A 27,679-nucleotide genomic window follows, 5' to 3' on the forward strand; every position below is an offset into this window, starting at 1 on the left:
TTATAGTTAATAACTGAATATTTGTATTGGGAAATCATTTCTCAAAATTGCATCCTCTCCGAAACTACTACATTCATGTTGAAATGCTAACGTGGCTACTGTTTCATAACTTTCCAAGTGTTCTTTTATCTGGTAAAAAGCCTTCTCTCAGGATAATCTTTGCATGCAGTAATCCTTCCTCTCCTACTTGAGGTAGTTATTAGATAATCCTGCACGCAGCACTCCAGATCATTTGAGCATTCTTATAACACTTCTTGCTATTGGCGTTCGTGGAGTTTGTTATCTGTGAGACGGTGGAAATTCCCCAGGTATTGCCAAGGAAGATTTCTTTCCTTCGAATTTGTATTCAGGTCTTAAAGCTGTTTGAATAGCCACTACTAATTTTGATGTGATTTCCACCATTTATTTTCAGTGCCTGCTGTGAATTTACATTACTGATGTTTAATTTTGGAAGCTCACTCAGTTTGAAGATTTGATAGCTCATGCCACCTCCATTATTTTGCTTAGAAGAATAATAGGGTGGAAAGTGTTTTACATTTTCCATCTTAATTGTTATCTTTAGTACCAGGAGGCTATTATAATGAGTCAAAGGAATGTGTAGTTTTGTTCAAAGGACTTCAGAATTAATATTCCTAACCCCAGCTTCTGAGTTGAGGCTTTTGATTCTTCAAACAAAACAAATATGTCTTTCAGACACCTGAGTCCACCTTGATAAGCGTTATTTTGCTGCTGTTGGCATAGTTTTTATAAGAGCGTTGCATCCTGTATGACATTGTAATTGTGCAGTTGTATTAATAGTTTGAAACAGTCACCTCAGAATTGATTTTGATTAAAAAACCAGGTACTGGTGGCTCATACCTATAATCCTAGCTACTTGGGAGGCGAAGACTTGGAAGTTCTTGATTTGAAGGCATCTCAAGCAAAAGAGTCCACAAGACTCCATCTCCAAAATAACCAGCAAAAACAGGGCTGGGGGTATGACTCAACTTATAAGAGTACCAGCCAATTGACCATGAGGCCTTGAATCCAAAACAGATTCATTTTGTTAAAATTTGGAAAACTATGAGATTGTAACAGTGTTATAAAGTTACCTTGAGAAGAGTATTAGAAGATCCACTTGCTTAATGATGGAATACACTGCTGACTCGTCTGCTTTCTCCAGGCACTTGAGATATGGTAAGTGTGAAGGGCTAGTATGGTCCCATACAAGCATCCAGAACCTCTTCTCTCCTTATATGGAAGCCAGGAACTATTATTTAAAAATCATTGACCCTATTTTGGCAGGAACTCTTCCACTTGAACCACACCTCCACATTCACTGACCTGTTCTTAAAACCCTGACTCATGAAAAACATGGATCTGATTCCCATGTTGTGGTTGTTTTCACTTGGAAATAAGAACTAAAACATTTTTCTTGTTTTGACACCTGACCTTTTTTAGTGAAATGGGATGCAGTTTTTCAACATTTGGTTCCAATTGGCAGAATATGTAATTTGGAACATGATGAAAATACAACTTATGTAAATGTCCTTAATTTTGGTCCTTTTAGAAGTAAAAGATACATCTTCCTCTAATTTTAAAAAGATGATATTCAGCATTAATTGGGTCTCAGTTTTATTTTTCTTATGAAAGGAAAGTAAATGTAGATTGTCTAATAGGATAGGTATTATACCACACACGATTACATACTGAAAATAATGACTTATTGTATAACAATACATAGTTTCCTCTGTGATCACTAATAAAACATCAAATAAAATAATAATTTGATGAGTGCCTTCTTTGGCCTAGTAGGTTTGCTTTATTGCTTGTTTTGAGATGGACTCTGTGTAGCCTAGGCTAGCTTGAACCTCATGATCCTCCTGCCTCCACCTCCTGCTATCTGGGATTATAGGCCTGGTCCACCATGCCCATTTTAAAACAATCTTATCATTAGATTAGTTATACTCTCTAGGACAGTGCCATCTTTATGCTCATACCCACCTGGAGAGGTGAAAATATAAGCAAGTGACCATTTTCTGTTTTGATTTTCTTTTTGTCAGTCATGAGGCTTGAACTCTGGGCCTGAGTGCTGTTCCTGATCTCTTCAGCTCAAGGTTATTGCTCTAACACTTGAGCAACAGCGCCGCTTCTGTTTTTTTTTTTTTTTTTTTTTTTTTTTTTTTCTGGTGGTTTATTGGAGATAAGAGTCTCATGACTGTCCTGCCTGGGCTGGCTTTGAACTGCAATCCTCAGATCTCAGCCTCCTGAGTAGCTGGCATTACAGGCATGAGCCACCAGTGCCGAGCAATTTTTTTTTCTTTTTTAAATAATACAGCAGCAGAGTTCTGCAAACCAGTTGACGTTCCAAAAAATTCTATGTACAAAACCGCTGAGGAGGTGAGCATGTCAATCACACAAGGGAAGAGAGAGTGTGGGAAACACCTGCTTTTCTGCCTGCAGAGAGTCTCCACTGTGCCCCTGCACGTGGCTCGCTACACTGTTTTGTGTTTGTGGAGCTTGTCACCAAAGTGCAACTATCAGATAAGTTTACTTGATATTAGTAAACCAGATCATTGCAGATAGTAGTGGTATGCGGCAGATTGTCAAGATATGGTCATCCCTGGCAAATACTCTGATAGCGGTGGTGATTTCTCTGTCTTTTTTGTATTCATGGTTGAGTTGAGATGGTGTACTTGAACGACTCAGCTCATTCAATTTTTGTCTTGGAGGCTCACTTGAAGGTGTGACTGGCTCTTCATATACTACATGTATATGGGGCACCTGCTATACCTCTCTTCAGTATGAGACCCAATCTCAAACACTCTGGTCTCAATGAATTTGCCAGTTGTTTTCAACTCCTGTGATGAACGCCCACCTCGGGGGAAAACGGGCCCCAAATTTCCTCTCTGAAAAGAAAGGCTTTCAGCGGATTTCCGAGGTGGGATGTTGAGAGTTACTCACTGCGTGAACTTGATTTTATATTTGTATAGCCTATTAGGTATTGGAAAATAAAGATATGATCAGAGAGTAAGATTTTGAAGTTATGGATGCCTGGTATCTTAGTCAAATTTTTGTTGTTGTTACTGTAACAAAATGCCAAAGACTGAGTCTTGGCTGAAGGTGATGATGCAGTCTTATAGAAATCCTAACACTTATCTGGGTGCCTCTGGCTCATACCTATAATCCTAGCTACTCAGGAGGCTGAGATCTGAGGATCAGGGTTCGAAGCTAGCCTTTGCAGGAAAGTCCATGAGATTCTTATCTCCAATAACTCCAAGAAAACTGGAAGTGGCACTGTGGCTCAAAGTGGTAGAGTGCTAATCTTGAGTGAAAAAGCTGAGGGACAGTGCCCAGGCCTTAAGTCAAGCCCCACAACCACTACTACCACCACAAAAACAACAAAAAGGCATCCTAGTACTTGGGAGGCTAGGGTAGGTTGAAAGTGAGTATAAAGCTATCAGTAGAAGAAATTGGTATAACTCATGGTTTTAAGGGCTAGGAAGTCTGAGATCAAGGCAGGTCCAACCCCTTCTGTCCAGTTTTGTTCAGCCTTCTTGCTACACATATTGTAGAAAGCATTACATAGAAGAGGATGTGTGAGAGCTGTCTTCCTTTGCTTGTTAAGACACTGAGGACACCATAGACCTATGACCTCATCTAATTGATTGTTTCCCAAAGGTCTAACCTTTAAGTACCATTGCCATGTGAATTTTTTAGGAGGATATGTGTTGTATACCATAGCATTGGGATTAAAAATGTCAGTTTTTTTCCCCCCTCAGCTTTTGTCTTTCACTGCATGTAGTATTCTGTCTAGACTACAGAATGATTACAGCGATAACTTTCTTCATAGTTTAGTAGAGGGATAAGTGACTTACCATAATGAGGACAAATAATGAGCCATTGGTTCAGTGTTGGTATGAATTGGTATTGATAGGCTGATCTAAAGTAGATGAAGAGGAAAAGAGTAGAGGGTTGTAAGCTTTAATAAATGTTATCATGACCTTGAAGACCATTTTTAGTAATAGTTGGTATGCTCGTTATCTCAGCTCTTGGAGGCTGGAGGATGGAAGTTCCAAGCTAACCTGGGCAACATAGTGAGACCCTGTCTCTAAAACATCCTTAAAATTAAGGACTGAGGTTTGTTTTGATTTAGGATGTAGGATGTACTGTAAGCATCTAAGTGACATTTGGCAGAGTTTTCTAGGAAAAACAAAACTGGACGGTTGTTATTTTATTTATTTATTTATTCTGTTTTTTTTTCTATATCAACTATGTGGCAGGCTTTTTGCTAGATACTAGGGATGAATATTCTTCCTCTCCCTTTGTGGTCCAGCAAGAAGGTACTCAGTTGTAGCCATGATGGTCAGCATGATCCTTGCTTTTCGAAAATTGTATAGGAAGAATCTGCAAGACTTTGTCTAGTAGAGAAATTTAATTACTATAACCAAATGTTGTATGGTATTGGCTAAGTGTGTTCAAATGGTTCACAGAAAGGAGAAAACATGAAACCTTGATGCTGAACTGGGGTTTTAAGGATGACTATTGATCAGGAAACATCAAGGAAGACATCAGGATGAATAACTCACACGTTCCTGGCAGTTGGATGGACAGACACAAAAGTTATGTGGACAGTTTTATGTGGAGTTTTAACTTATTAAGCAAAAATTCTGTTACTGCTTTACTACCAGGATTATGTAGGATATATTTTTTTTCTTTCTCAGTAATGTCAAAAATATAATTAAAAGGAGATACTATAAAAATATATGTCATCAATGTGAACAGTATAGGATGTAGACACATGTAATTATTGTAACAAGGAAATTCAAACTTTATAGCAGTAACAAGGAAATTATTATTAATGATTATTATCATAATAATTGTCTTGGTGGTTTTTGAGTTTAAACTTAGGACCCTGGGGGCTTGCTAGTAGGTGGTGCAGTACCATTGGAGCCACGCCCCCAACCCGAGAGAAAGGGATTTTAAAAGAGGAAGCCTTTAGAAGCTGGAGGCAGAATTCTTTTTTTAAAATACTATTGGCTTTTCATGTTAGATAATCCTAAATTGTCAATTCTTCCAAGTACTGCTTCAGCTTTTCCTTATTTTGTGGAAGGTTTGTACTGCAGTTGGAAGAAGGCTCTGTGTTGCCCTTTCTACTCAAGTTTTTGTTCTTAGGGACATAGTAAAGAGTCCTGTATTCAGCATTTGGGCTAGCAGTCTCCAGTGTTAGACAGGTGTGCTACCTGAGATTCAGAGAGAAGCAGAACCTTCTCATGATGGGATCCAGTGTGAAGTACTAGTGTGCAACGCCATAGTCACGTGTTCTTCACATAGGCTGCTTATTCTGTTACACAGAGTATTTTCTTGGGGCAGAAAAACCCTTCTACTCTCACTTTCAAACTAAGAGCTCACATATTATAAACAAGAAACTCCAAATAGAAACAGTTCTTAGTCTTAATCTTAAAAAAAAGAGTAAAAGGTGAGAGGACGTTAAAGTTGTAGTTTGCTTTCTTGTGTTGGAAGACACACTGGAGGAGAAGCTACAGTTCTGGCAGGATTATAATGTAGAGATCCTTGCTTCATGGGCGGGGCAGAAGACTGGAGGTAAAAACAAAACAAAACAAAACAACTCAACCTTTTATATTTCAGTACTGGAAATCTCTTCCCTGTAATCATTGTGCATCTTCTCAGTTTTCCCAGATTTTGTCTTGAAGTTCAAAGTCAGCTAACTGTCGAAGGCTTGTTTATATCCTATCTTCCTTAGTCTCCTGTAGGGTCAGACACCATAGGTCATGATAGACACTTGTAGAACAAAAGACAAGATAACAAGAGAAGCGTCAAGATTGATTTAGTCACAGTTTTATGTGATGCCATGATGTAGGAGCCTTTAGAAATGAACACTCAAAAACTCAGGAAATCCAACATGGCCTGTCCAGATTCTTCTTGGTCTGTGTGAACATTCCCTAACATTTGAATATGGAACAAAACTTCTCTGGAATTAGAGATTTATGACCCACTATTAGACTAGATAATCTGGTTCATAGGTTAGTACTTATGAAAGAAAGATATAAGAAGATTAGAGTAGTAATCCTAGTCTTTATAGCCAACCTTGGGAAGAGAATTCTTAGGAATTACTTTGGGAGGCAGACCAGGGCAGAAATTAGGAAGGCAGTAGAAGGTCAGAGAGAAACTGCTTCTGAAACTTCCTAATTCCTTTAGTTCAAAGTACTGAGCATGGGGCTGGGAAGGTGGCTCAGTGGTAGCATGCTTGCCTTGCATGCATGAGGCCTTGGGTTTGATTCCTCGGCACCACATAAGTATAAAAAGCTGGAAGTGGCGCTGTGGCTCAAGTGGTAGAGTGCTAGCCTTGAGCTGCAGAGCTGAGGGACAGCGCCCAGGCCCAGAGTTCAGGCCCCACGACCTACAAAAAAAAAAGATGTTGCTAGGAGAAAGCTAAGCAATTCTCAAAGTACTGGGCATGCCAAAGTGCCACATTTCGTTAGAATGTTACAATCTTTCTGTTTCTGTCTGTTTGTATTTGTCTCTCCCTTCCCTTCCCCCCTCCTGCCCCTGTACCTTTCTCTCTCTGTCTCTATCTTGTTCTGCCTTAGTTTCCAGAATGGTGATACTTCAGGTATAAGAGATATTGTTTCATGAGTACAACCATTTCTTGTGCAGAAATCAGGTGTGTGAATAAAACAGTAGCTATTGTTTCTCATTTCAAGAGACGAGAATATAGTTGTGGAGATGGGAGGGAAGGGATGGTAAGAGAAAACAAAGGAGGAGGCAACAATGCTTGATAAGAAATGTATTCATGAGCTGGGAAGGTGGCTCAGTGGTAGAGCGCTTGCCTTGCATGCCTGAGGCCCTGGGTTCCATTCCTCAGCACCACATAAGCAAAAAGAAAAAAGCCGGAAGTGGTGCTGTGGCTCAAGTGGTAGAGCGCTAGCCTTGAGCTGAAGAGCTGAGGGACAGCGCTCAGGCCCAGAGTTCAGGCCCCATGACCGGACCCCCCCTAAAAAAAGAAATGCACTCATTACCTTGCTTATGTGATTGTGACCCCTCTGTACAGTATTTTCACAATAAAAAACTTATTTATTAAAAAAAGAGATGATAATATTGTAATGGGCTCCTACTAACATTAGGTTTCTATGGTAAAACAATTAGATATTTATATTTTCTGTAGAAACAGACATAAACAATCAGACTAATGGTAGGCTGATACCTGTGCTACCAGGTCCTCTACAGTGGGATGGACAGAGACTTCTGAAATAGTTCTAGAAAAATTTCCTTTTCTTCCTTACTTATGTCAGGCATTTTGTCATACCACACAAAGTCTAACACCGAGTTTCCAAATATTTTCTGTCTTCGGGGTGTCCATCTTCAAGTTACCTAAACCATTTCCCTAAGCACTTGTTACCTAACCCTAAATTTTCTCTCTTACAGGTGACTTTTAGGTAGACCACTATCGCAAATTTACAGCCCAAATGCACAGAAAAAAACCCGTTCTGAGAAGTGCATGTAAGGAAAGTTGTAGACAAGATTCTAAGTCTGAAAATCCTTGAGGCTCATTTGGGTGGACAAGATAACCTTTTCTGCTGAGGCCTGATGTGTTATGTTTCCCTCTAATTTGCTCTTTCAGTTTCTCTCTGGAGAGTGGCTATAAACAGTAGCTCCCTTGACAGCCTTTCAAGGTAGCCATTCTGTAGGAACCTTGACCAGTTTTAGTGAGGGCGGTCAGGTGAGATGTAACTCAAAGTAATTGGTTGAATTCCAGAAAAAGTGTTTCGGAGACAAATTTAGTTAGCCAGGTGGCTTTTCTTTCTAGATCTTGTTTCTGGATGACCAAGTTCTAGATGGAATTTATTGATGAATAGGTTCTACAAAGGTTTGTTTATTTGTTTTCCCCTTTTCAGAGTCTCAACACATCAAAGTTAAATCCCTCTTAAATTTTCTTTCATTTTTGGAATTTCAATTTTTTTTCAGTACACCTGTTAATCTAAGGAGTCTGATGTTTTGGGGGGACATTGTCCTGATTAACATACATAGCCCAGCTTTGAAAAGAATTATTTGAGAAGTTATTTCATTACAAGTTTCAGTTGTGTTCATGTTATTTGGGCGTATTTAAAAATATAGAACTCATTTGAAATTAATTCAGGCTCTGAGTGTAATGAGATTCCAGAAAGAGCAGAAGGAAGGTATAAGGAGGATCACATTTGCAAACATGCCCTCTACCAGCATGTTGTTAGCCTGCAGGTCTTCAGTCTTCTTTTTGCCATTCCTGGGGCTTTTATTTAGGGCCTGAGCACTGCTCCTGAACTTGTTTTGCTGGAGGCTAGCACCCTACCAATTGAAGCACAGTGCCACTTCTGGCTTTTTTTTTTCTGTAGTACTAAGGAATTGAACCCAGGCCTTCATGCATGCTAGGCAAGCACTCTACCACTAAGCCACATTCCCAGCCTGGTACCCAGGCACATGATGATGCTGATTATGATAAAGTGTACTGAAAACTCATCAGGTGCGAAACACTTCGGCCTTTTCTGAATACTACAATACTCACGATACTAGAGCTGTTTCTCAGCAAAAATGAAGGAACTGTTAGGAATGACGGATGACAGCAGTAATTGGTTTCTATGTGTGGATTGATACCTCACAACTTCTACTGGTCATGCATAGCACACCAATCACTTACACTATGAATTTACAAAAAAGTTTATTCTGAAGTGCAGACAGAAAAGTGGAGAGCTGATCTCACATCCTCCTCTTCAAGGACAGGATTTGGGGATATTCTGGACATGATTGAAGTTGTGGGGAAAAGTGATAGGAGGTGAATTAATGTAATCGTATTCCTGTGGGGTTCTCAAACTGCATGGTTATTCATAGAACCAGGAGTTCAGAAAATGCAGGTGTTAGCATGCTATAGGATTGGAGTTTTTGGCCCTCTGGTATCAAAAGGTTTCGCAACAGACACTTGGCAGTCTTTCCAATCTTGGAAAGTAACCTAGGCAACGGTTACCGTCATGACCCTCGTTGCAGAGTTGTTTGCCACCGCAGAGCTAGTGAGAGATTAAAATACTGCTTAGCTAAATGACCTTTTCAAAATTAGTGACTTTTAACGTTAACTGGAAACAAGTACCTAAAAGCAGGTGAAGCTAGAGGGCTTATTTGGGATTTCCCTCAATTTCATGTATGTCTGAATATTTTTCATCATCTAAAGCAAGATTAAAGTGCTATTTTAGAGTCAAACTTTGAAGGGGGGTGTTCTGAAAAAAATGATAGAAGCTTTGTTGTGAGTCAGGGTCTGTAAACTAGAATTTAAAGTTTAATTATGTGTGGGAATGATTGAGTTTGTGATTTTGAGCAGTATTAAGCATTTGTGCATTTTGTTTTCTTAAATCATATTAGATTCTTGTCTAGCATGAACACCCTAAAGAGAGGTTGCCAAATCTGCCTTAGGGTTGAAGGTCTGGTCTTCTTTACTTAGTCTCTGAGTCCTTGAAGTCCTGCTTGCTCTATTTGTAAGTAAAATCTGTTGGCTTCTTAGAACTGGCTCTTGTGTGTAGATATCTCAGTAATTTTTGTTGGTTTCTGTAGAACCTGACCATCAATTGATGGTCAGAAAGTCCATTTATAGAGAACATTGCTTTTTTCCCCTTACTAGCTGAGAGAAACTACTCTGAGGAGAAATTAATAACCTTGGAGACTCCATGGTTATTCATTTTCTTTTATTCACATGCCCTGTGTATGCAAAACTAAAGACTTAGAAATAGTAATTCCAGTATTCCACCTGTGGAAGTTTTTCCTGTAATCTATACCACAGCCTGGAGTTATTAAGCATATGAAAGGTGGTCAGACGGAGATGTACTAAAAGTGTAAATGTGCCCACCAGAATTCATTATTAGTATAATAAAAACAATAGAAATAGGCTTCTGCCTGTAAGCCTGGCTACTTCAGAGGCTGCTATCTGAGGATCGTGGTGTGGCTTGAAGCCAGCCAGTGCAGGAAAGTCCAGGAGATTCTTATCTCAATAAACCACTCAGAAAAGCCGGAAGCTGAGTCTTGCTCAAGTGATAGAATGCCAACCTTGAGCAAGAGAAGCTCAGGCACATCCTGAGTTCAAGCCCCAGGACCAGCAAACAACAACGAACAAACAACAAGTACAAAAAATATATATCAATTTTATGTTGATTGTATGTTGGAATAATATTTAGATGGCTTGGGCTAAATAAAATGCATTATTAAAATGTATAATTTATTTTATCTATCTCTTGGGGGGAGGTAGGGGCTGGTACTGGGCAGGAACTCAGGGCTTGTGCTCAGTCCCTTTTTCATTCAAGACTAGTTCCCTACCACTTGAGTCACATCTCTACTTCTAGCTTTTTTGTTGGTTAATTAAAGATTCTCATGGACCTTCTTGCCTGGTCTGGCTTTGAACCTTTATTTTTTTTAGATTTCAGTCTTCTGTGTAGCTAGGATTATAGGCATGAATCACTAGTGTTTGGTTCATTTTAGTGTGTGTGTGTGTGTGTGTGTGTGTGTGTGTGTGTGTGTGTGTGTGTGTGTGTGTGTGTGTGTGTGTGTGTGTGTGTGTGTGTGTGTGTGTGTGTGTGTGTGTGTGTGTGTGTGTGTGTGTGTGTCCTGGGGCCTGAACTCTGGGCTTGGTGTCCCTCAGCTCTTCAGATCAAGGTTAGTGCTCTACCACTTGAACCACAGTGCCACTTCTGGCTTTTTCTGATTATGTGGTGCTGAGACATCGAATCCAGGGCCTCATGAATATAAAGCAAGCACTCTACCATTGAGCCACCTTCCCAGCCCCTTATTTTACCTTTTTAATATGACAGTTTCAACTTAAAAGTGTAGCTTGCTATATTTCTATCTATATCTGTTATCTCTCTATATCTTTGCTTAGTACTCCTTTAAAATAGTTATTTTGTACAGAATGTTCAAAATGGTTTTAGATATTTGGATTCATTGATCTCTTTGTGGAATTGAAAGATTACTTCTGAGCAGTGTAATGTAGATCTGGAACTACTTTTTGGTCAATAATTTGCTTCCTGGTAAAGCTAATGAAAAGTCTTAAGTGCTGCTTGTGAAAGAGATGTAACATTTAGAGCTGTGTAGACTTCAAACTGGCCAAAGCAGCCCTTTTATTGCTATCCAGTGATACATCGGCCAATGTAGATGAGACTAATGTAAATATTGGACAGTGCTTTGGTGGAAAGTCATCTTAAATTTTAAGAAAAAATACTACTTTAAAAGTTTGGTTATTGGGCTGGGAAGGTGGCTCAGTGGTAAAGTGCTAGCCTTGAGCTGAAGAACTTAGGGACAGCACCAGGCCCAGAGTTCAGGCCCCATGACTGACAGAAAAAAAAGTCTGGTTATTGACTAGAATAGCCCCATATTTGGTTTTGCTTGGCAAACATACTGTGCCACTGATGAACCTTCAGACACCAGAGCAAATGGATGGAATTTCAACTTGTGAGTTTTATTTGCTTCCCTTGCTTAAAAAAGTCCCACCACAATAGCTAATTAGCTTGGTTCTTTTGAAATGGCCATTTCTTTTCTCATAAGTGAGAAAAGAAAAATACTAATTGGATAAAGATGTCTGACAAATTAGAAATGTAATTGTGGAGAGACATCCCTGAAAAGGAAGTTTAAAGGCAAGTACTTTTATTACAAAAAAAAACCCCACAAAAATCCCAAAACAAAAAATTTTCTCTGCTGAGCGCTGGTGGCTCACAGTTGTAATTCTAGCAATTTAAGAGGCTGAGATCTGAGGATCACAGGTTGATCCCAGCCCAGGTAGACCAGTCTGAAATTAACTTCCAAAAAAACAATAGAGCTGTGGCCCAGTTGGTAGAGTGATCCTTTTGGTGAAAAAGCTAAGGGACAGTGTACAGGCCCTCATTTCAAGCCCCAGTGCCAGCACAGGAAACCAACAAAAACCAACAATGAAATGCTGATGAAGACAGTTGATCTAGCTCAAGCAGCTAGTACCATTTGATTTGCTGCCTTTTGCCTTTTTATTGACTTTCATTTAGTTTATACACTTTTAGTTTTGGCCTAGAATAATAGTTTGTAAAATGTGGTTCCGGGCTGATCTGCAACAGAATTGTGTCACATACAAATTCTTAAGTCCCATCCTAGGACAGCTGCAAACCATCTTATAGAAATCTGTATTTTTATTTGCTTCTTGGTAGACTCTTGAGAACATGGCTATGTGAGAACCTCATGTCAAGTACATTGGGTTCACTTTTGTTTTGTTTTTGTTATTTGAGTCAGAATTCTGCTATGTAGCCAGGAGATTGAAATTTTCAATTCTACTGTCTCAGCCTCCCACATAGCTTGGTCCCAGGCCTCCTGTGTTTGACTGAAAACTACTTCATGAAACACATTTCAGCAGCCAGTGAATTGAATGTACAGTAAGTATCATTGGGGTTGATAGGATATACAAATTTAGCTAGCCTGGTACAAAGTAATACTGGGATTTGCACAGTACTACTGGGATAGTGCTTATTGGAAATCAACTTTTTCTATGTCAGTAAGATGACTGATATCCCAACTCTAGAAGCTAAGCAAGTCTAGTGAGGTTTATAATGTTAACTCTGTGGGAAAACACATGTCCCTAAACAGAGAGAGCTTTTTTTCCCCTAGTGTGGTAGTTTCTGCTGTGACCACATTCTTGTCTCCGTGAGCTTGTCTGTGTTATATAAAAATACCATATTGGTCACTTAAGTTACGGTCTTCTGACAGAAAATACCTGAAAATCTAGATGCTGAGTGGCATATTGAGGGGCATTCATTATCTCAGATGAGCAGGAAACAAAGCAATAAGTAAGCTGCCATCAAGATATCAATCAGAAATGAGGTATTGTCAGGAGGAACCTGTTCGTTCAGGCTTTGTCCTTGGGCTCCCTTCCTCCTTGTTTTCAAGATGACTGCTTTTTAGAATTGGTACTTGCTGTGCTTCCCTGTCAGGATCAGTAGGACAAGCAAGGAGCAATCTGTTTTGCAAGCAGGAATTTTCAAGTCCTTGCCCTTATTCCCATTGGGCCAATTTGGAGCTAGAGATGGGGTCATCTTACGGTAAGTCTTGGAAGAGGGCCAAATGGAGCTTGAAGAAAAGACACATTCAGGAAAGGAACCTTGCCGACTATAGGATATTTTAGTGTGTCTGGTAGCTTGTGAAAATAAGTATACATAGACAATATAGAAGTGCGGTGGTGATATGTAACACTGGGTGAGTACTGACTATAGGTTGGACAGCATTGTAAATGGCCTTCTCCACTAAATCATTTAGTACAGCAGCGTGTTAAATATAATACTATTCTTCCTTTGCGAGTTGAGAAACTGAGGCATGGATAAGTGGCATGTCCCAGGTGACACAGAAAGTGACACAGGGATTTGAACTGTTAGTCTGGCCCCGAGACTAAAAATCTTTACTGGTACAGTGTGCGTAAGCAGTTATATACTGTCATTTCAGAATGATAAGTTGCTGCATTTGAGTATTGATCCAGGTTATTTGAATCTCTTAGCTCATGGAAGTCAGAATAGCTTTCACAGAGGGCTGTGGTAATTTCAAACTGAAATAGAATATTGTTCAAACCCTACTATAAGAGGTGAAACCAATAGTAGTGAGTAGGATATATATATATATATTATCATATATATCATATATTTAATTATCTTGAATGTATGAAATATACTTGAATATACTGGCTTTGGGCCAGAGATGTATTATAACATGTTGACTTTTAGTTTAGATTTACATCCCTTAATAAACCAAGGTTCTCTATTAAGCAAAACACAGGTTAGCAATCATTAATCACTCTACAAGTTTTTAGTAGCCATAATGTAATTGTTTAATAGTATTAGGTGTGTTTTAGAGAGTAGGGTGTGCTATTTGAAGAAAATCACTAATGAGTCATTTTGTATTCAGAATGAAGACCTGATTTAAACATTTTGCAGGAAGGTATTATTCTGAAATCATAACTGCTTAAAAAAATCACCAAACAAAAAAATAGATATGCTGGTTTGAACTCAGAGGCTTACACTTGCTTGGCTTTTTTGCTTGGTTGGTGCTCTACCACTTGACCTGTGCCTCCAGCCTAACTTTTTGCTGGCTATGTTGAGATGCAGTCCCCTGGATTTTTCCATCTGGACTGGCCTCAAACTTTGAACTTCTAGATCTTAGCCTCCTGAGTGGCTAGGATTGCAGACATGAGCCACTGACACTTGGATAAGTGTATGCTTTTAAACAATTGGATGAATTTGTCAGTTTTGTCATAGAGTAATTATATTCTGCTTTTGCATGGATTTTTTGGAATTAGAATTACCACTTCATTGTTAAATCTTTTTACCTAGTTTATTTTGTTTAATTAACTGTTAATAAAAATTTCTAAACATCAAAAAATATACCTGTTCTGGGGAATAGTGTTAAAAGTATATTAGATCCTTGTGTGTGTGTATGTGAGTGCTGGTTTGGGGGCTTGAACCTAGGGCCTAGGCAGTGTCTTCAGGCTATTTTGCTGAAGGCTAGTGCTCTGCCACTTGAGCCACAGCTCCACTTATGACTTTTTGGTGCTTAGTTGGAGATAAGAGTCTCATGATCTTTCCTGTCTATGCTGGCATTGAAATGTGATCTTCAGATCTTAGCCTCCTGAGTAGCTAACATTACAGGCAAGAACCACTTGTGCCTGGCTGATTTTTGTTTTTTTTTTTTAAAAAACACAGTTCTGGTGATTGAACTTAGGACCTCACATTTACTTAGGAAAGCACTCTACAACTGGACTCATTGCTACTCCCAGTCAGTCCAGTCCATCCTTTTGTTGTTGTTCTTTAAAGGAAATAAAATATTACAGGTATAGTAAGCCTTACCCTTCTGTGTCTTGTTAACCTTGCCCTTCTGTGTCTTAAGGTTCCTTTCTAATTCAGGGCTTTGTGCTTGGTAAGCAGAACGATCTTTTCTCTTGAACCAAAGCCTTAACCTTTTTTGCTTTAGTAATTTTAGGAATAAGATCTTGCATTAATACCTGGAACAGCCTGGTTGTGATCCTCTTATGTATGTTTCCTGACTAGCTGGGATGGCAGATGCTATAGTTGTGTGGCTACTTTATTTTTATTAGGTTGTCTTGTAAAAGTGATAGATTTGCATATATTTATGTAATTCGCTCAGGCAGTGTGTTCTTTTTAAACTTGTGGAAAATCTTTTTATACATATTTACAAGAACATTTGTTGATTTAATAAATCAGGTGCTTGTCAGACATACACCAGTGTAAATTGGTGTTTGTGCATTATGTTAATGTAATTCTTTAGACAGTACATAATTCATCATTCAATTAACATAAATATGTAATCAATCAGTAATTTATCTTCTAAGGCCCAATTCCTGAAAAAAAGAAACTTTCTTTGATAATAACTTTTAGCAGTTATTCATTTGCTGATTCTTCTGGAGTGCTGTCGCACTTTATAGATGCCTGATAGTTACTTTTTGTGCTTGTTTCACAGCAACAATTAAATAGCTTTGACAGCTGCTTAGAACACAAATTTTCAGACACACTATGGTCAATTGTGAAGGCTTCGCTTAAACTCTTAAACTGTTAGAACTTGCTTTTCAAAGTTTGAATATAGCTATTTGAATGATTTGAAAGTTTGCTTTTCAGAAGATACTTCAGAGAGCTGGGGGGAAGGGGAAGGAGAAAGATAGCTGTCATAAGGTACTTTTCAGTGAAAAGTAGCTGTTTGATGGTTATTAATTATAGTTATTCCAGTAGTGCATATGTAGTTACAATATAAACATAGTACTAGCAGACGTATATTCACCAAATTTACTGTATTTAAAAATACTATGCTTATTTTGTTCTGCATTGATACCAGCTTTAGATGACTTTTATTTGGTGATGTTTATATTGATGAGTATTCATCTCCTATCTCTTTGTAATCTTTTAATAGCTATTTTGTAGCAATTTTTTAAATTACTTACTGTTTTAAGTGCACGTACTGAGACTTGAACTAGGGCTTCTGCTTTTTTTGCTTTTGTTGGCGCTCTCTTACTTTGAGCCATGTCTTCAGTTCTTGGTTTTTGCTGCTTAATTGGAGATAAGAGTTTCAAGGCTTGTGTGTGTGTGTGTGTGGGGGGGGGGGGGTTGAGTTCAAACCATGATCCAAAGATCTCATCCTTCTGAGTAGCTAGAATTACAGGCATGAGCCACTAGTGCCTGATGGTTTACAGTTCTTGGTGCTTATGTAATTAGTATTACAGAATAATGTCTTTACTATTAAATGTAACTATTTTTTCCCTTCTGCATGTGTTTTTCTTTGAGCCAGAAATTGCTATTGACATTTTCCATTTTACTATTATTTATTTATCCTAATAATTTAAAAACATTTATCATGACTTTCAGTTATCTTCCCTAATGGTCAAATATATTCAGCAATTTTTAAAATCATGTTTATCACTGAGGCTTTTTTTTGTCCTTGCTCATTCTATAGAAATTCCTATGTTCCCCTTTATTCTTATGTCTTAACTGTATACTCTGTACGTTGTAGCCTCCTGTTTTCTGGAGGCCCTTATTCTTTGTTCAAATACTTTAGCTACTGAAGAAAACTGAGCTCAAAGTCTTTGTGTTGTGTGTGTGTGTGTGTGTGTGTGTGTGTGTATGTGTGTGTGTTTTTGAGTATCTTCACTTGATCTTCATTTTAACAGAAACTATAGGATTCTATATTAGAAAATACTGTCATTACTTTGAAGACATTGCTCAATAGTAAAATGGTATCTAGAGCTGTGGAACAATGCAGTTTCTAGTTTTCATTTCTTTACATATAACTTGTCTTTATCTGAGAAGTATTTCAGAACTTTTCTTTCTCTATGGAATTCTGAGATTTCACAATGTTGTTTGGTTTAGGTTTTTTTAAATGTCTTTGAAACTTGGACTTTTTATTTGACAAGCCTACTTTCCAAGAATTTTTTCTAGTATTATATCTTTGATTATACTTCCATTTTCTTCAGTTCCTGATTTTGGGTCTACTGTTGAAGTCCCTGTGATGACCTTCTGCATTTCATTTCTTTGTTTTTAAGTTTTCCATCTTTTATAGTGCCTTTCCTGATTCTTTCAATTTTGTCTTTTTTGTTGACTTCCTTTATTTTTATTTTTATTTATTTATTTATTTTTGTTAGTCATGGGGCTTGAACTCTGGGCCTGGGCACTTTCCCTCAGCTCTTCAGCTCAAGGCCAGCACTCTACCACTTGAGCCACAGCACCACTTCTGGCTTTTTCTGCTTATGTGGTGCTGAGGAATTGAGCCCACAGCCTTATGCATGCAAGGCAAGCACTCTACCACTGAGCCACCTTCCCAGTCCCTTGTTGACTTCTTAATTTTCAATAAAATGTATTTCAAATTTCCAGGGAACTCTCTCCTCTCCTATTCCTTCCCTCCTCCTACCCTTCACCCCTCTTCTTCCTCTTCCTTTTCCTCCTCCTCCTCTTCTTCTTCTCCTTCTTCTTCTTTTTAAGGATAGAATTTTCACAGTATCCCAATCTAGCCTGGAACTTTCTGTGTAGCCCAGGTTAGCCTCAAACTTCAGTCTTCTGCCTCAGCCTCTTTTTATTTTTTATTTTTTTATTTTGTCGGTTGTGGGTCTTGAACTCTGGGCTTGGGTGCTGTCCCTCAGCTCTTCAGCTCAAGGTGAGTGCTCTACCACTTGAGCCACAGTGCCACTTCCCGGTTTCTAGTGGTTTATTGGAGATAAGGGTCTCATGGACTTTCCTGCCCTGGCTGACTTTGAACCTCGATCCTCAGATCTCAGCCTCCTGAGTAGCTAGGATTACAGGCATGAGCCAACAGCGCCTGGCTGCTTCAGCCTCTTGAGTGCTGGGATTATAGACCTACATCACTGTGTTTGGCTCATTGTAAAATCTTTTATTTCTTCCTTATTTTTTTCTTTTGAAAATATTTCCTGGATGGGCTGGGAAGGTGCCTCAGTGGTAGAGCACTTGCCTTGCATGCTTGTAGGCCCTGGGTTCAATTCCTCAGCACCACATAAGCAAAAAAAAAATGAGTGAAAATATTTCCTGGAACATTTCCTTCTTATTTTATGGGTCTCTCTATATATTTGTATCAGTTGAAATTTCCTCTACTTTTTAAATAATCATTTTTATTTTTTCTGTGTTTCTCTTTTTAAAAATTTTATTTTGCTCTTCCATATTTATTCTAACCCTTTCTAACACGTCTAGTGGTCTTGTTTAGGAACAATGCAGTGGGAAGGAATGGGTAGTACTAGTGTCAGCCTCGTGGTCAGAGGCTGTAATCTCAGAAAGGCTACTGATTACAGTCGTCACAGGTGTGGTCTCATTACTGCCTGGTAGCAGAAAGCTGTCTCCAGAGTCACCAGAAGTTTGATACTCCCCCATAATACTAGTGTCATGAAGACTACTTCGGTTGCAAATTGTAAAAAAGAAAAAAGAGAAAAACCATGGGAATCAGAATATTAAAGAAGAGATTTGGCGGGATAGTATGTGTGTATGTGTTAAGGGGAGGGAGGGAGTTAAGAAAGAGAAGAAGGGGGAGGGGAAGAAATGAAGTCGTCTGAAATGATAATGTGTAGATGTTTGTGATATGCGCTGAGTGACCCTTCAATTTGAAAAAGCTTTATTTAGAAAAGAATAGTAAAGAAGGAAAATTTAATCATGTGAACAATGTTTCTAGGACTGGTGATTGTAGTCCAATATCATTGTCTTCTTGAAATCCCTCTCTACAGTTAGTAGTTACAGATGATAAAAGGAGCCTCTTCCCATAGGTCACTATTTTATTTATTTACTCTAATTTTTTTTTAAAGTTTTGTGTCAGGCAGTATATTGGAAATTAACTTTACAACTTCGTGTGGTGGGGGCAGGGAGGAGGGAGGGAAGTAGGGAAGGGACAGTAGTAGAACAACAAGGGAGGGGGTAACAATGCTCAACCAAAAATGTACTCATTGCCTTACTCATGTACCTGTAGCCCCACTGTACAGCATCTTTACAATAAAATAAAAACAAAACAAAACAAAACAAAAGTTTTGTGTCGGTAGGCACTGACCCTTACTTGGCATTTTCACTCAAGGCTGGCAATGTATCCACTTGAACCACAGATCCACTTCCAGCTTTTTGGCGGTTAGGACACAGTTCTGCTTGGGCTGCCTCGGAACCACCCTCCTCAGATCTCAGCACCCTGAATAGATCAGATTATAGGTTTGAGCCACCTGCTGTAGGCTTTCGCTTGCTATGTATATTGGTTTCTGTTACTGCTCTCCTAGGGAGACTATTTCTTTACATTGTTCATTCTGAAGTATAAGTTTTTGTACTTTCATGGATCATTCCTTAGATTCTACATCTTGTTGTTATTTATCTATATTTTGAGGTGGACTTGCTTTTTTAACCATAGAAATTTAGAAATTTTTCTTTAGTTGTGGGGCTTGAACTCAGGGCCTGGGTGCTATCCCTGAGCCTCTTTGTACTCAATGGTAGTGCTCTACCACTTGAACCACAGTGCCACTTCTGGTTTTTGAGTGGTTAATTGAAGATAAGGTTCTCATGGGGACTTTTCTGCCAGGGCTGGATTTGAACCTCTGTCCTCAGATCTTAATTTTCTGAGTAGCTAGAATCACAAGTGTGAACCACTAGCACCCAGCTTCATTCTACCTTTTAAAAGTGTCAATATTTATGTATAACAGAGTTAGCAAAGCAATTATGGTATTGAGTTTTGAAAAAGTATGATTTTGTTTCTATTTAACTTATATGCTCATGCAACTTTATTTTTTTTTAATTCCTTCTTGAAGTGTTAGGTATTGAATTCAGGGCCCTGTGATATCTCTAAACTACAACCCTAGTCCCCATATTGGATATAAAATTATTTTATCTAGTAGCTTTGGGTTTGACTAACCTAGACTCTGTTTATATGTCTCTTTTTAAACTGCCTATCCTTTATCAATCTGTCTCTTATTTGTATGTACATAAATGTACATATCTATGTGTATATATACATATATATATGAATATATGTATATGTATATATACACATATATGCTTTCCCAACTCGGTATGCTTTCCTGGCCTCAGTAGTCAGTATGTACTAGTGTGCTTAAATACTCGTTGGAATGTGGATTGTAGCTGCCCATCTGTTAAGTGGCATCTTGATTCTTCCTCTGGTAAACACAGCTACATTGTTATGAACATTTCTGTCCTCTTCCTCCATGCTCTGTCTTTACACTTTGGCAGACTGTAGCAGTAATTCTTCTGGCATTCGTCCTGCTTCACACGTTGTTGTCTGTTATTCATTCTTGCCTTATTCCATGCAAAGAGAATTCCCATTTTGTTCAAGAAACCACTGAGAGCGAGTGACACACTATAACTCAGTGATAAACACTAGTTAATCCAGTCTTTTGACTTGCCTTCCGCTTCCTTCCCTTAACCTCATTAACATACCTAGCTACCTGTGGGACTCACGTCTGATGTGATATGATGTGTGGCTGAGGATTCCCCATCGACTGCCTTGCTCAAGTCTCTTCTGCTTTCGACCTTTCATGCCCAGAACTGATGCTAGTAGCCCTGCAGCCATCTGAAGCTGCAGCCATCACGGTGAACTGTAAACTAAACGCTCATGGAGTACGCTGCCCCTAGGCTAAATAAAATCCAAGTCTTATATACCTAAAGTCAATTCAATCTCGATTTTTAGTTTTCTGAGACAGGGTTTCATAGCTCAGGATGGTTTGAAATTTGCTTTGTAGTCCACATGGGCTTCAGCTTCACAATTCCTGCTCAGCCTCCCCAGTGCTGGGGTGGGTGGAGGGTGCCACTGTGGCCAGTGTTTCATTTACTTACTGTTTTTTGAAATAGAGTTTCACATTGTAGCTTAGGCTGGTTTTGAATGCACCACGTTGCCTAGGCTGGGCTACATGCTCCTCCCACCTCAGCCTTCTTTTTTTCCAGGTGTCATTTTATTTTATCTTAAATTTTATTGTCAAGGTGATGCCCAGAGAGGTTACAGTTACATATGTAAGGTAGTAAGTACATTCTTGATGAACCTGTTACCCCCTCCCTCATTTTTCTCACACTCTCCCTTCCCCTTCTCTCCCCCCCTCCAAGTTGTACAGTTCATTTCCAACATAGTGTCTTGTGAGTATCGCTGTTGCATTGGTTCCCCCTTTGTCCTTTGTCTCACCATTTTGTTGTTCCCCTTCCATTTCCTAGTTCGCATAAATGTATATATGATACCCAGGGTACCAAATTCAAATACAGTGACTACAGGGGATAAACCATAGGGAAAAAACACAAAAGAAAAAATAGTACATTAAAAACAACAACAACAACAAACCTCTTGTTTCCAGATCTTGGAGTTCATTTTGCTTACCAGCATTTTATACTGCCATATATACATATCTATTGAGTTACTGTGTTCATTTGCTAGACATATACTAATTATTACAAATATAGCCTTCTGAGTGTAGAGTTAAGGGATATACAACCATGACCAGCCTACATTTGGATTTTGCCAGTTATAGCCAAAAATGTCATTGCTGAAACATATCACCGACTTATTTCTTATTTCCCTTTTCCAAAATCACTATTAAACATCTCTTATCCCTTTCTGTTTTCTTTTAAACTGGTGGAATAAGTCACAGGCCATATTTCTTTGTGGTTCCCCTGTTGTAATAATTAGCCTTCAGAGAAACAGGAGTTTGAGGGAGTTTTCTATGAAATCAGTTTATATCCTCGACAATCTCATCAGCTCTCCATCTCCGACAAGTATTTAGTCTACATTATGATTTCCTTCCCCCTCCTTCCCTCCTTCCCTCCTCTCTCTCTCTCCTTCTTTCTTTCTTTCTTTCTTTCTTTCTTTCTTTCTTTCTTTCTTTCTTTCTTTCTTTCTTTCTCTCTCTCTCTCTCTCTCTCTCTCTCTCTCTCTCTCTCTCTCTCTCTCTCTCTCCCCCTCCCGCCCTCCCTCCCTTCCTTCCTTTCTTCCTTTCTCTCTCTCTCTCTCTCCCTCTCTCTCTCTCTCACCTCTTTCTCTCTTTCAGTAGTTGTAGGGCTTGAACTCTAGGCTTTTTTCACTCAAGGCTAGCACTCTTACCACTTTGAGCCACACCGCCACTTCTGTTTTCTGGTGGTTAATTGGAAACAAGAGTCTCTTAGACATTCATGCTTTGGCTGACTTGGAACTGCGATTCTCAGAGCTCAGCCTCCTGAGTAGCTAGGATTACAAGGAGTAAGCCACTGGTGCTCAGCTGTGATTTTTCTTTATCAATTTAAATATGAGTATATGTGATAATTTTCATTTTAAAATACGATTTGAGCCTATCCCAATGGCAGAAACTACATTTTGTCCAATGTATTTGGCTATTGATTACCATTTTGTGACCCCCTCCTCTGTCTGTAGACACTTTGCATTGTATTTTTTAAGGGCAGTTTGAGAAGTTGTCTTTCCTATTTCCACAGTGAATATATACTGTTTCTGAAGCACCTCTGAAAAGGCAAACTAATCTGTTTCTAGGTTTCCTGCTTTGATTTTTCCACAGTTGATTGCATACACAAAAAATACCAGGAATATTTGAGAATCTGCTCAACCTTGTCTTGACTTTATATATTAATATCAGGCAATGCGTTATTTGGACATTTTATTGTAAGAAATACATGAAGTAGTCAAAAAGTTGTAAAGATTTCTGGGCAAAACAACTTAGCAGGATTTTAAATGGTTGTGGTTCATTATTTCTTCATTCAGTTATTGAGCAAGCACTAAGGGCCTGTCTTGGCGGGCGTCCTGAACATAGGAAGGTCTCTGTTACAGACCAGGAGGAAGGTCATGAGGAAATAATGTCATAGCTGATCACAACAGAGCCATGGGTGCAGACAGGGAGCCATGGGCACAGGCAGCATGGAAAACTGATTGTGCTCTGATGGAAGGGAGACTTAAGAAATGGAAGTGGAGAAACTTAAGTTCTTTCTCTTTGAAACATTATCATGCTTAGATTTGTATTATTTACATTATAGAATGAGATTATTGTGATAAACTTAACACAGAGACACAAGTGAACAACTGAAATTGCTTCTGTGTTTACCAGGTTGCTTCTGAGAGTGAGGATGGGACCAGGGTGCTTCCATCTTAATTCTGCTGTGATTTGACTTGTGTGTGATAAGTGATGCATTTTCCTCATCTCTGGAAGGGCAGTTGCAGTTGTCTATGGGCTGTAGATCTGTAGTGAAGTTTCAACGAGTTCATTCTCTGAAGGACTTAAAAAAGCACTTACACATACTGAGTACTCAAAAAATCATAAGCCATTGTTACCATTTGGACAGTTGTATTCAACTGTTTCAGAAATTTGATGAGATATTATGGTAAATAGAAAAGTGGCTGCCAGACGCTCACATCTGAACTCAATTTCTTTACCTGGTTGAAAGAAATCTGCTATTGTGATTCAATTAGTATTTTGAGATGAGGATATTATCTTGCTCTCCCTGGAGACCCAGAGTAGTCACAAGCATCCCTGTGCAACCGGAAGAGTCAGAGAAGGAGATGCAGCATAGCATCCTAAGATGCTACATTAGTGCCTTGGAAGAGCAGACTGGGTGCTCTCTAGAATCTAGAAAATACAGTTTTTTCCCCCAAGAGCTTCTAACTTCTTGATTTTGTGTTAGTCAAACTCCTTTTGGAATTGTGACTTAGAGAACTACTAAGAAAATAAATTTGGGTCATTTTAAGCCACAGAGTTGGTAGTGATTTCTCAACTGCAGCAAAAGGAAACAATACAGATAGGCTTTCTTTCCATCTATCCCACGAGGAAATGGCTTCTGGTAACTTACTGCAGGGTTTCTGGAAAGTTAAGACATGGGCAGGATTTGTGGGTAGAGTTTGTGGACTGATGGGACTTAAAATGGAAATAGTCACCAAGGAGCCAGCCAACCTGGTCCTTCCAGTTCTGTGTACAGTCTTTCTCCCAGCCCCTTGTGTTTGCCTCCCTCCTGCTGCTTGCCCTATGCAGAGCTGAGCTGTCAGGAGCAGTTGTCTTTTCTTGAAATTTCATTCTTGCAGGTGGTCCGCTAGTAGTGTTTCCACTCCATTAAAGAACTTCATACCCTTCTACCTCCTTTTCTGTCAAAGTGTTAGAAATTGTTCTAATGATAGCTCTTCTTGCCTTACCTTTGTGCATTTGTGCTTTTGATCTTCCCCTTTATGTTGAAGTTTAGGAAGGTTTATCAGGAAACAGTAATCGGTGCAGTATACTAATTTGAACGTGCCAGCGCCCTTCCTCTGATGTTAGTACCCTCAGAAAACTAAAAGCAGTAAAATAAATTCAATCAAGGTTAACCCAGTGAAAACACTTCTCATAGGGTCTTTATTAAAGACCCCAAGGTCATAAACTCTCCTTATGGCCTTCCCAGTAGAGCTGGAAGCAGGAGGCAAATGCTCTTACATGCTTGCCCAAATAGACATGGTGGGTGAGACCCACATTTTAGATGAAGTCCTGTGATTTCATGTCTCCCTATATGAACTTTCTAGGAATTTATTCATCCCTTTGTGAACTCCTCCCCCTATATTTGAGGAAAGAAAGGAAATTGGAGGTACAGACTTTTCACAATGGGACTGTGGGGCAGAGTATTTTACTATCTATTAGGATGTTTTATAAAAACGATCTGAGCTGAAAAAAAAGATAACCAAAATTGACTCGTTTGATAAGGAATAGACTGTATCTGATTCGTGAGAAGTTTGAGACTTCTTTTTAGGGTGTTGAGGTGCTGGGGATTGAGACTTTGCACATGTCCAGTGTGTACTATAGCACTGAACTGTACATCCCTAGCTCAAACCTGGGCTTTTTGCAGACCTCCATGTCATAGGCAACAGTGACAGAAGAGCAATTAAGTATGAAGAGAATACTTGGATAAACACTCAAGTATTTAAACTATGGCATAATGTTTTTTGATACTATTGGGGTTTGAACTTGAGGCTTCTTGCTTGTTGTAGACAGGCACTCTACCACTCACACCACATTAACTATTTTTGAAATAAGGTCTCATGATTTTACCTGGTCTGGCCTGAAGTAAGATCCTTCTCCTTACACTTCCTGCAGAGCTGGGGTGACAAGCATAGGCCACCACACTCAGCATGTTTTGTTGAGATGGAGTCTCAGTAACTTTTTGCCTGGCCTGGCATATAATTGTGATAGTTCCGATTTTAACCTCCTTGGTATCTGGAATTATAGGTGTAAGCTACTGCAGCAGACGTATATGTTTACTTTTTTCAGTTATTTTAGTAAATTTCCATTTCTCCCTAATTGGAAATTTGCAGAGATATATGTCCAGAGCTTCTTTCTCATTCTCTTTCATAATACATGAACAATCAGTGTTAAGTAGAGTGGTGTATATCTGCAAGGCCAGAATTTGGGAGGCTCAGATAAAAGACATTGAGGCTAGCCTGAGCCACATATTGAATACTTTTCTCCAAAATGTCCCAAATAAAAATGTAGAGGAATTTGTTTAAAAAATCTGGTCTTGCAATCTACCTTCTTTCTTTATTATGGTTTAAAGATGAGCACCATATTGGATCCTTGCTTCAAGTGACTTGTTCTCAACTTTGCAACTGTACCATCTCAAACTCATTTGCAAAAAGGCATACCCCAGTGACTGAAACAATGTTGGAGTGGGAATCCTGAATTTCTGGTGCATGATTCACATGGGGATTTTCTTTCAAAATTTGCTGTTTCCAAATGATAGAATGCAACCTGTGTTTCCACACTGAGGCAGAGAATTGTTAACCTGGATCTTTCTGTAGAGAAAGTAAGCGGGTATTTTTTCCTTCCCTTGCTGTATGAAGGAGGTTAATTAAACTCAGAGGGAGATGGCTTGGGGTGCTGCACAGAGCCGTACAAGTGAGACAATGATGATATGAGATACAGAGCATTTCTCATTGTCAGAGACCAGGATTTCAACAAATTGCATGTAATAATATAATTGGCATTTATTAATAATTCATGAACTGTTTTCCTTTCTGGCCATGAAGCAGAAAGGGACTCCACTGAGTGGATCAGAGAGGTGGCTGTGTGGCCAGGAAAGGCCTGAATAGAAAGTAATGAATGACTCTTTTGGATGCTATTTTCCTTATAGTTTTAAACTCAGAACAAAAAGCCCTTGCTGTGTGGCCCAGGCTGACCTGGAACTCACACTTCTGCCTTAGCCTTGAGTGTTGAGATTAGGGGACTGAACCACCATCCTTACTTATTGAAGGACCTTGTCATACCAACCCAGGTAGACCTTGTCTTCTGGTGTTCATGTTATTAATGTCATGTTTGCTGGAAACATGGCTTGTTACAATTCAGTTTGATTACATGATATTTAGCATGAGCAACTCCATTCTGGTTTGATCTGGTCTATTGGACCTATTAAGGAACTGTGTCTCAAACAACATCAGCCTCCTGTGAATTTTATTTAACATAATTTGAAATGTATATTGATACAATGAATATACATTTTTTATCTACTCACTAAAGGGTTTGATGAATACATGAGTTAATTCCTGTATAAGACAAAGATTTGTGGATTGCGGAAGTTTATTTACTTACTTTGCCTATAGTGATTGAGTTAATCTCTTTCTGGTTCTTTTTCTGGTATATATGAGATTCATTATGTCTGTGACTAAAATTGTGTGTCTCAGCTTTATCTAAGTGTTTTACAGAGATTTGTAAAATTAGATGCTTGTAGCAGGGTACCTTTAGGTCACATTTGTAATCCGAGCTGCTCAGGAGGCTGAGGTCTAAATCTAAAATATGCCTTTCAAAGCTGGTATAAACAGAAAAATTCTGGAGCTTGTGATCTCCAGTTGGCTACTAAAAGCCAGAAGTGGAGGTTTGGCCCAAATGGTAGAAATTATAGGCTTGAGTGAAAAAGCCAAGTAAGAGTGAGAGGCTCTGAGTTCAAGTCCTGGTACTGGCACAAAACAAAACAACAAAAAAGGATCGTAGGTTTGGTAGGTGCAAGCGAACAGTAAGTGTTCTCTTTCATACAATATGTGTTGCATATAGACCTTAAACATAAAGTTATAGGAAACTTTTCTGGCAGTTTTGTGTGGTGTCTATATTCAGTACTATGCAGATAGAAGAACAGAACATCATTTCAAATCTAATTTGCATTTCTTTGTTTTGATTAAATACACATGGTAGTGTGAGCTGTACAGTCTATTAGTCCTGTTTCCTAAATTTATAAGAAGTCTAAAGGTGTTTGCATGAGAGATACTTTGCCAAGCTGGTGACCTCTGAAATAAATTTATTCCTGGTGATAGCTTTTTTTTCAGCCTTACATTTGTGTGTTCTTAGTTGTATCATGCCTATTTTGTGGAAATTTAAGATGCTGTGGCTTGGAAAAAGAATTTGCCAAGACAGGAGAATAGGAGAAACAAATATTTAGTAAGACATTGGTTCAAGAATGACACAGAGAACAGTGAGGCCGAGGAGCATCGTGTGCCCAGACAGGGTCGGGAGTGGGTTTTTGCTTTGGTTAGGCTCCATTTGATTAACATTTTTTGGTTTCATTTTGTTTTGTTTTGTGGATCATATTGACTGATTGTCTCTTTTTTCAATACTTCTTTTAACTGTAAAAATACTGTACAGAGGAGTTATAGTTACATGAGTAAGGTAATGAGTACATTTCCTATCAAGCATTGTTGCCCCCTCCTTTGTTTT

General features: G+C 38.9%; 1 protein-coding gene across 4 annotated transcripts in view; it reads left to right on the forward strand.

Annotated features, from left to right (window-relative positions):
• Positions 1-27,679, forward strand: part of Parp8 (poly(ADP-ribose) polymerase family member 8) — a 174,598-nt gene that overhangs the window by 28,040 nt on the left and 118,879 nt on the right. For 2 of the 4 annotated variants that reach the window (XM_070041149.1, XM_070041147.1), the window contains exon 4: positions 12,312-12,401. The exons of the other annotated variants lie outside the window; for them this stretch is intronic. In XM_070041149.1, the coding sequence (XP_069897250.1) occupies positions 12,312-12,401 (90 nt within the window). The remainder of the gene's footprint in view (positions 1-12,311; positions 12,402-27,679) is intronic. 4 annotated transcript variants of the gene reach the window in all.

The sequence above is a fragment of the Dipodomys merriami genome, unplaced genomic scaffold (assembly GCF_024711535.1).
Source record: "Dipodomys merriami isolate MVZ:Mamm:240054 unplaced genomic scaffold, mDipMer1.0.p SCAF_30, whole genome shotgun sequence".
NCBI lineage: Eukaryota > Metazoa > Chordata > Mammalia > Rodentia > Heteromyidae > Dipodomys > Dipodomys merriami.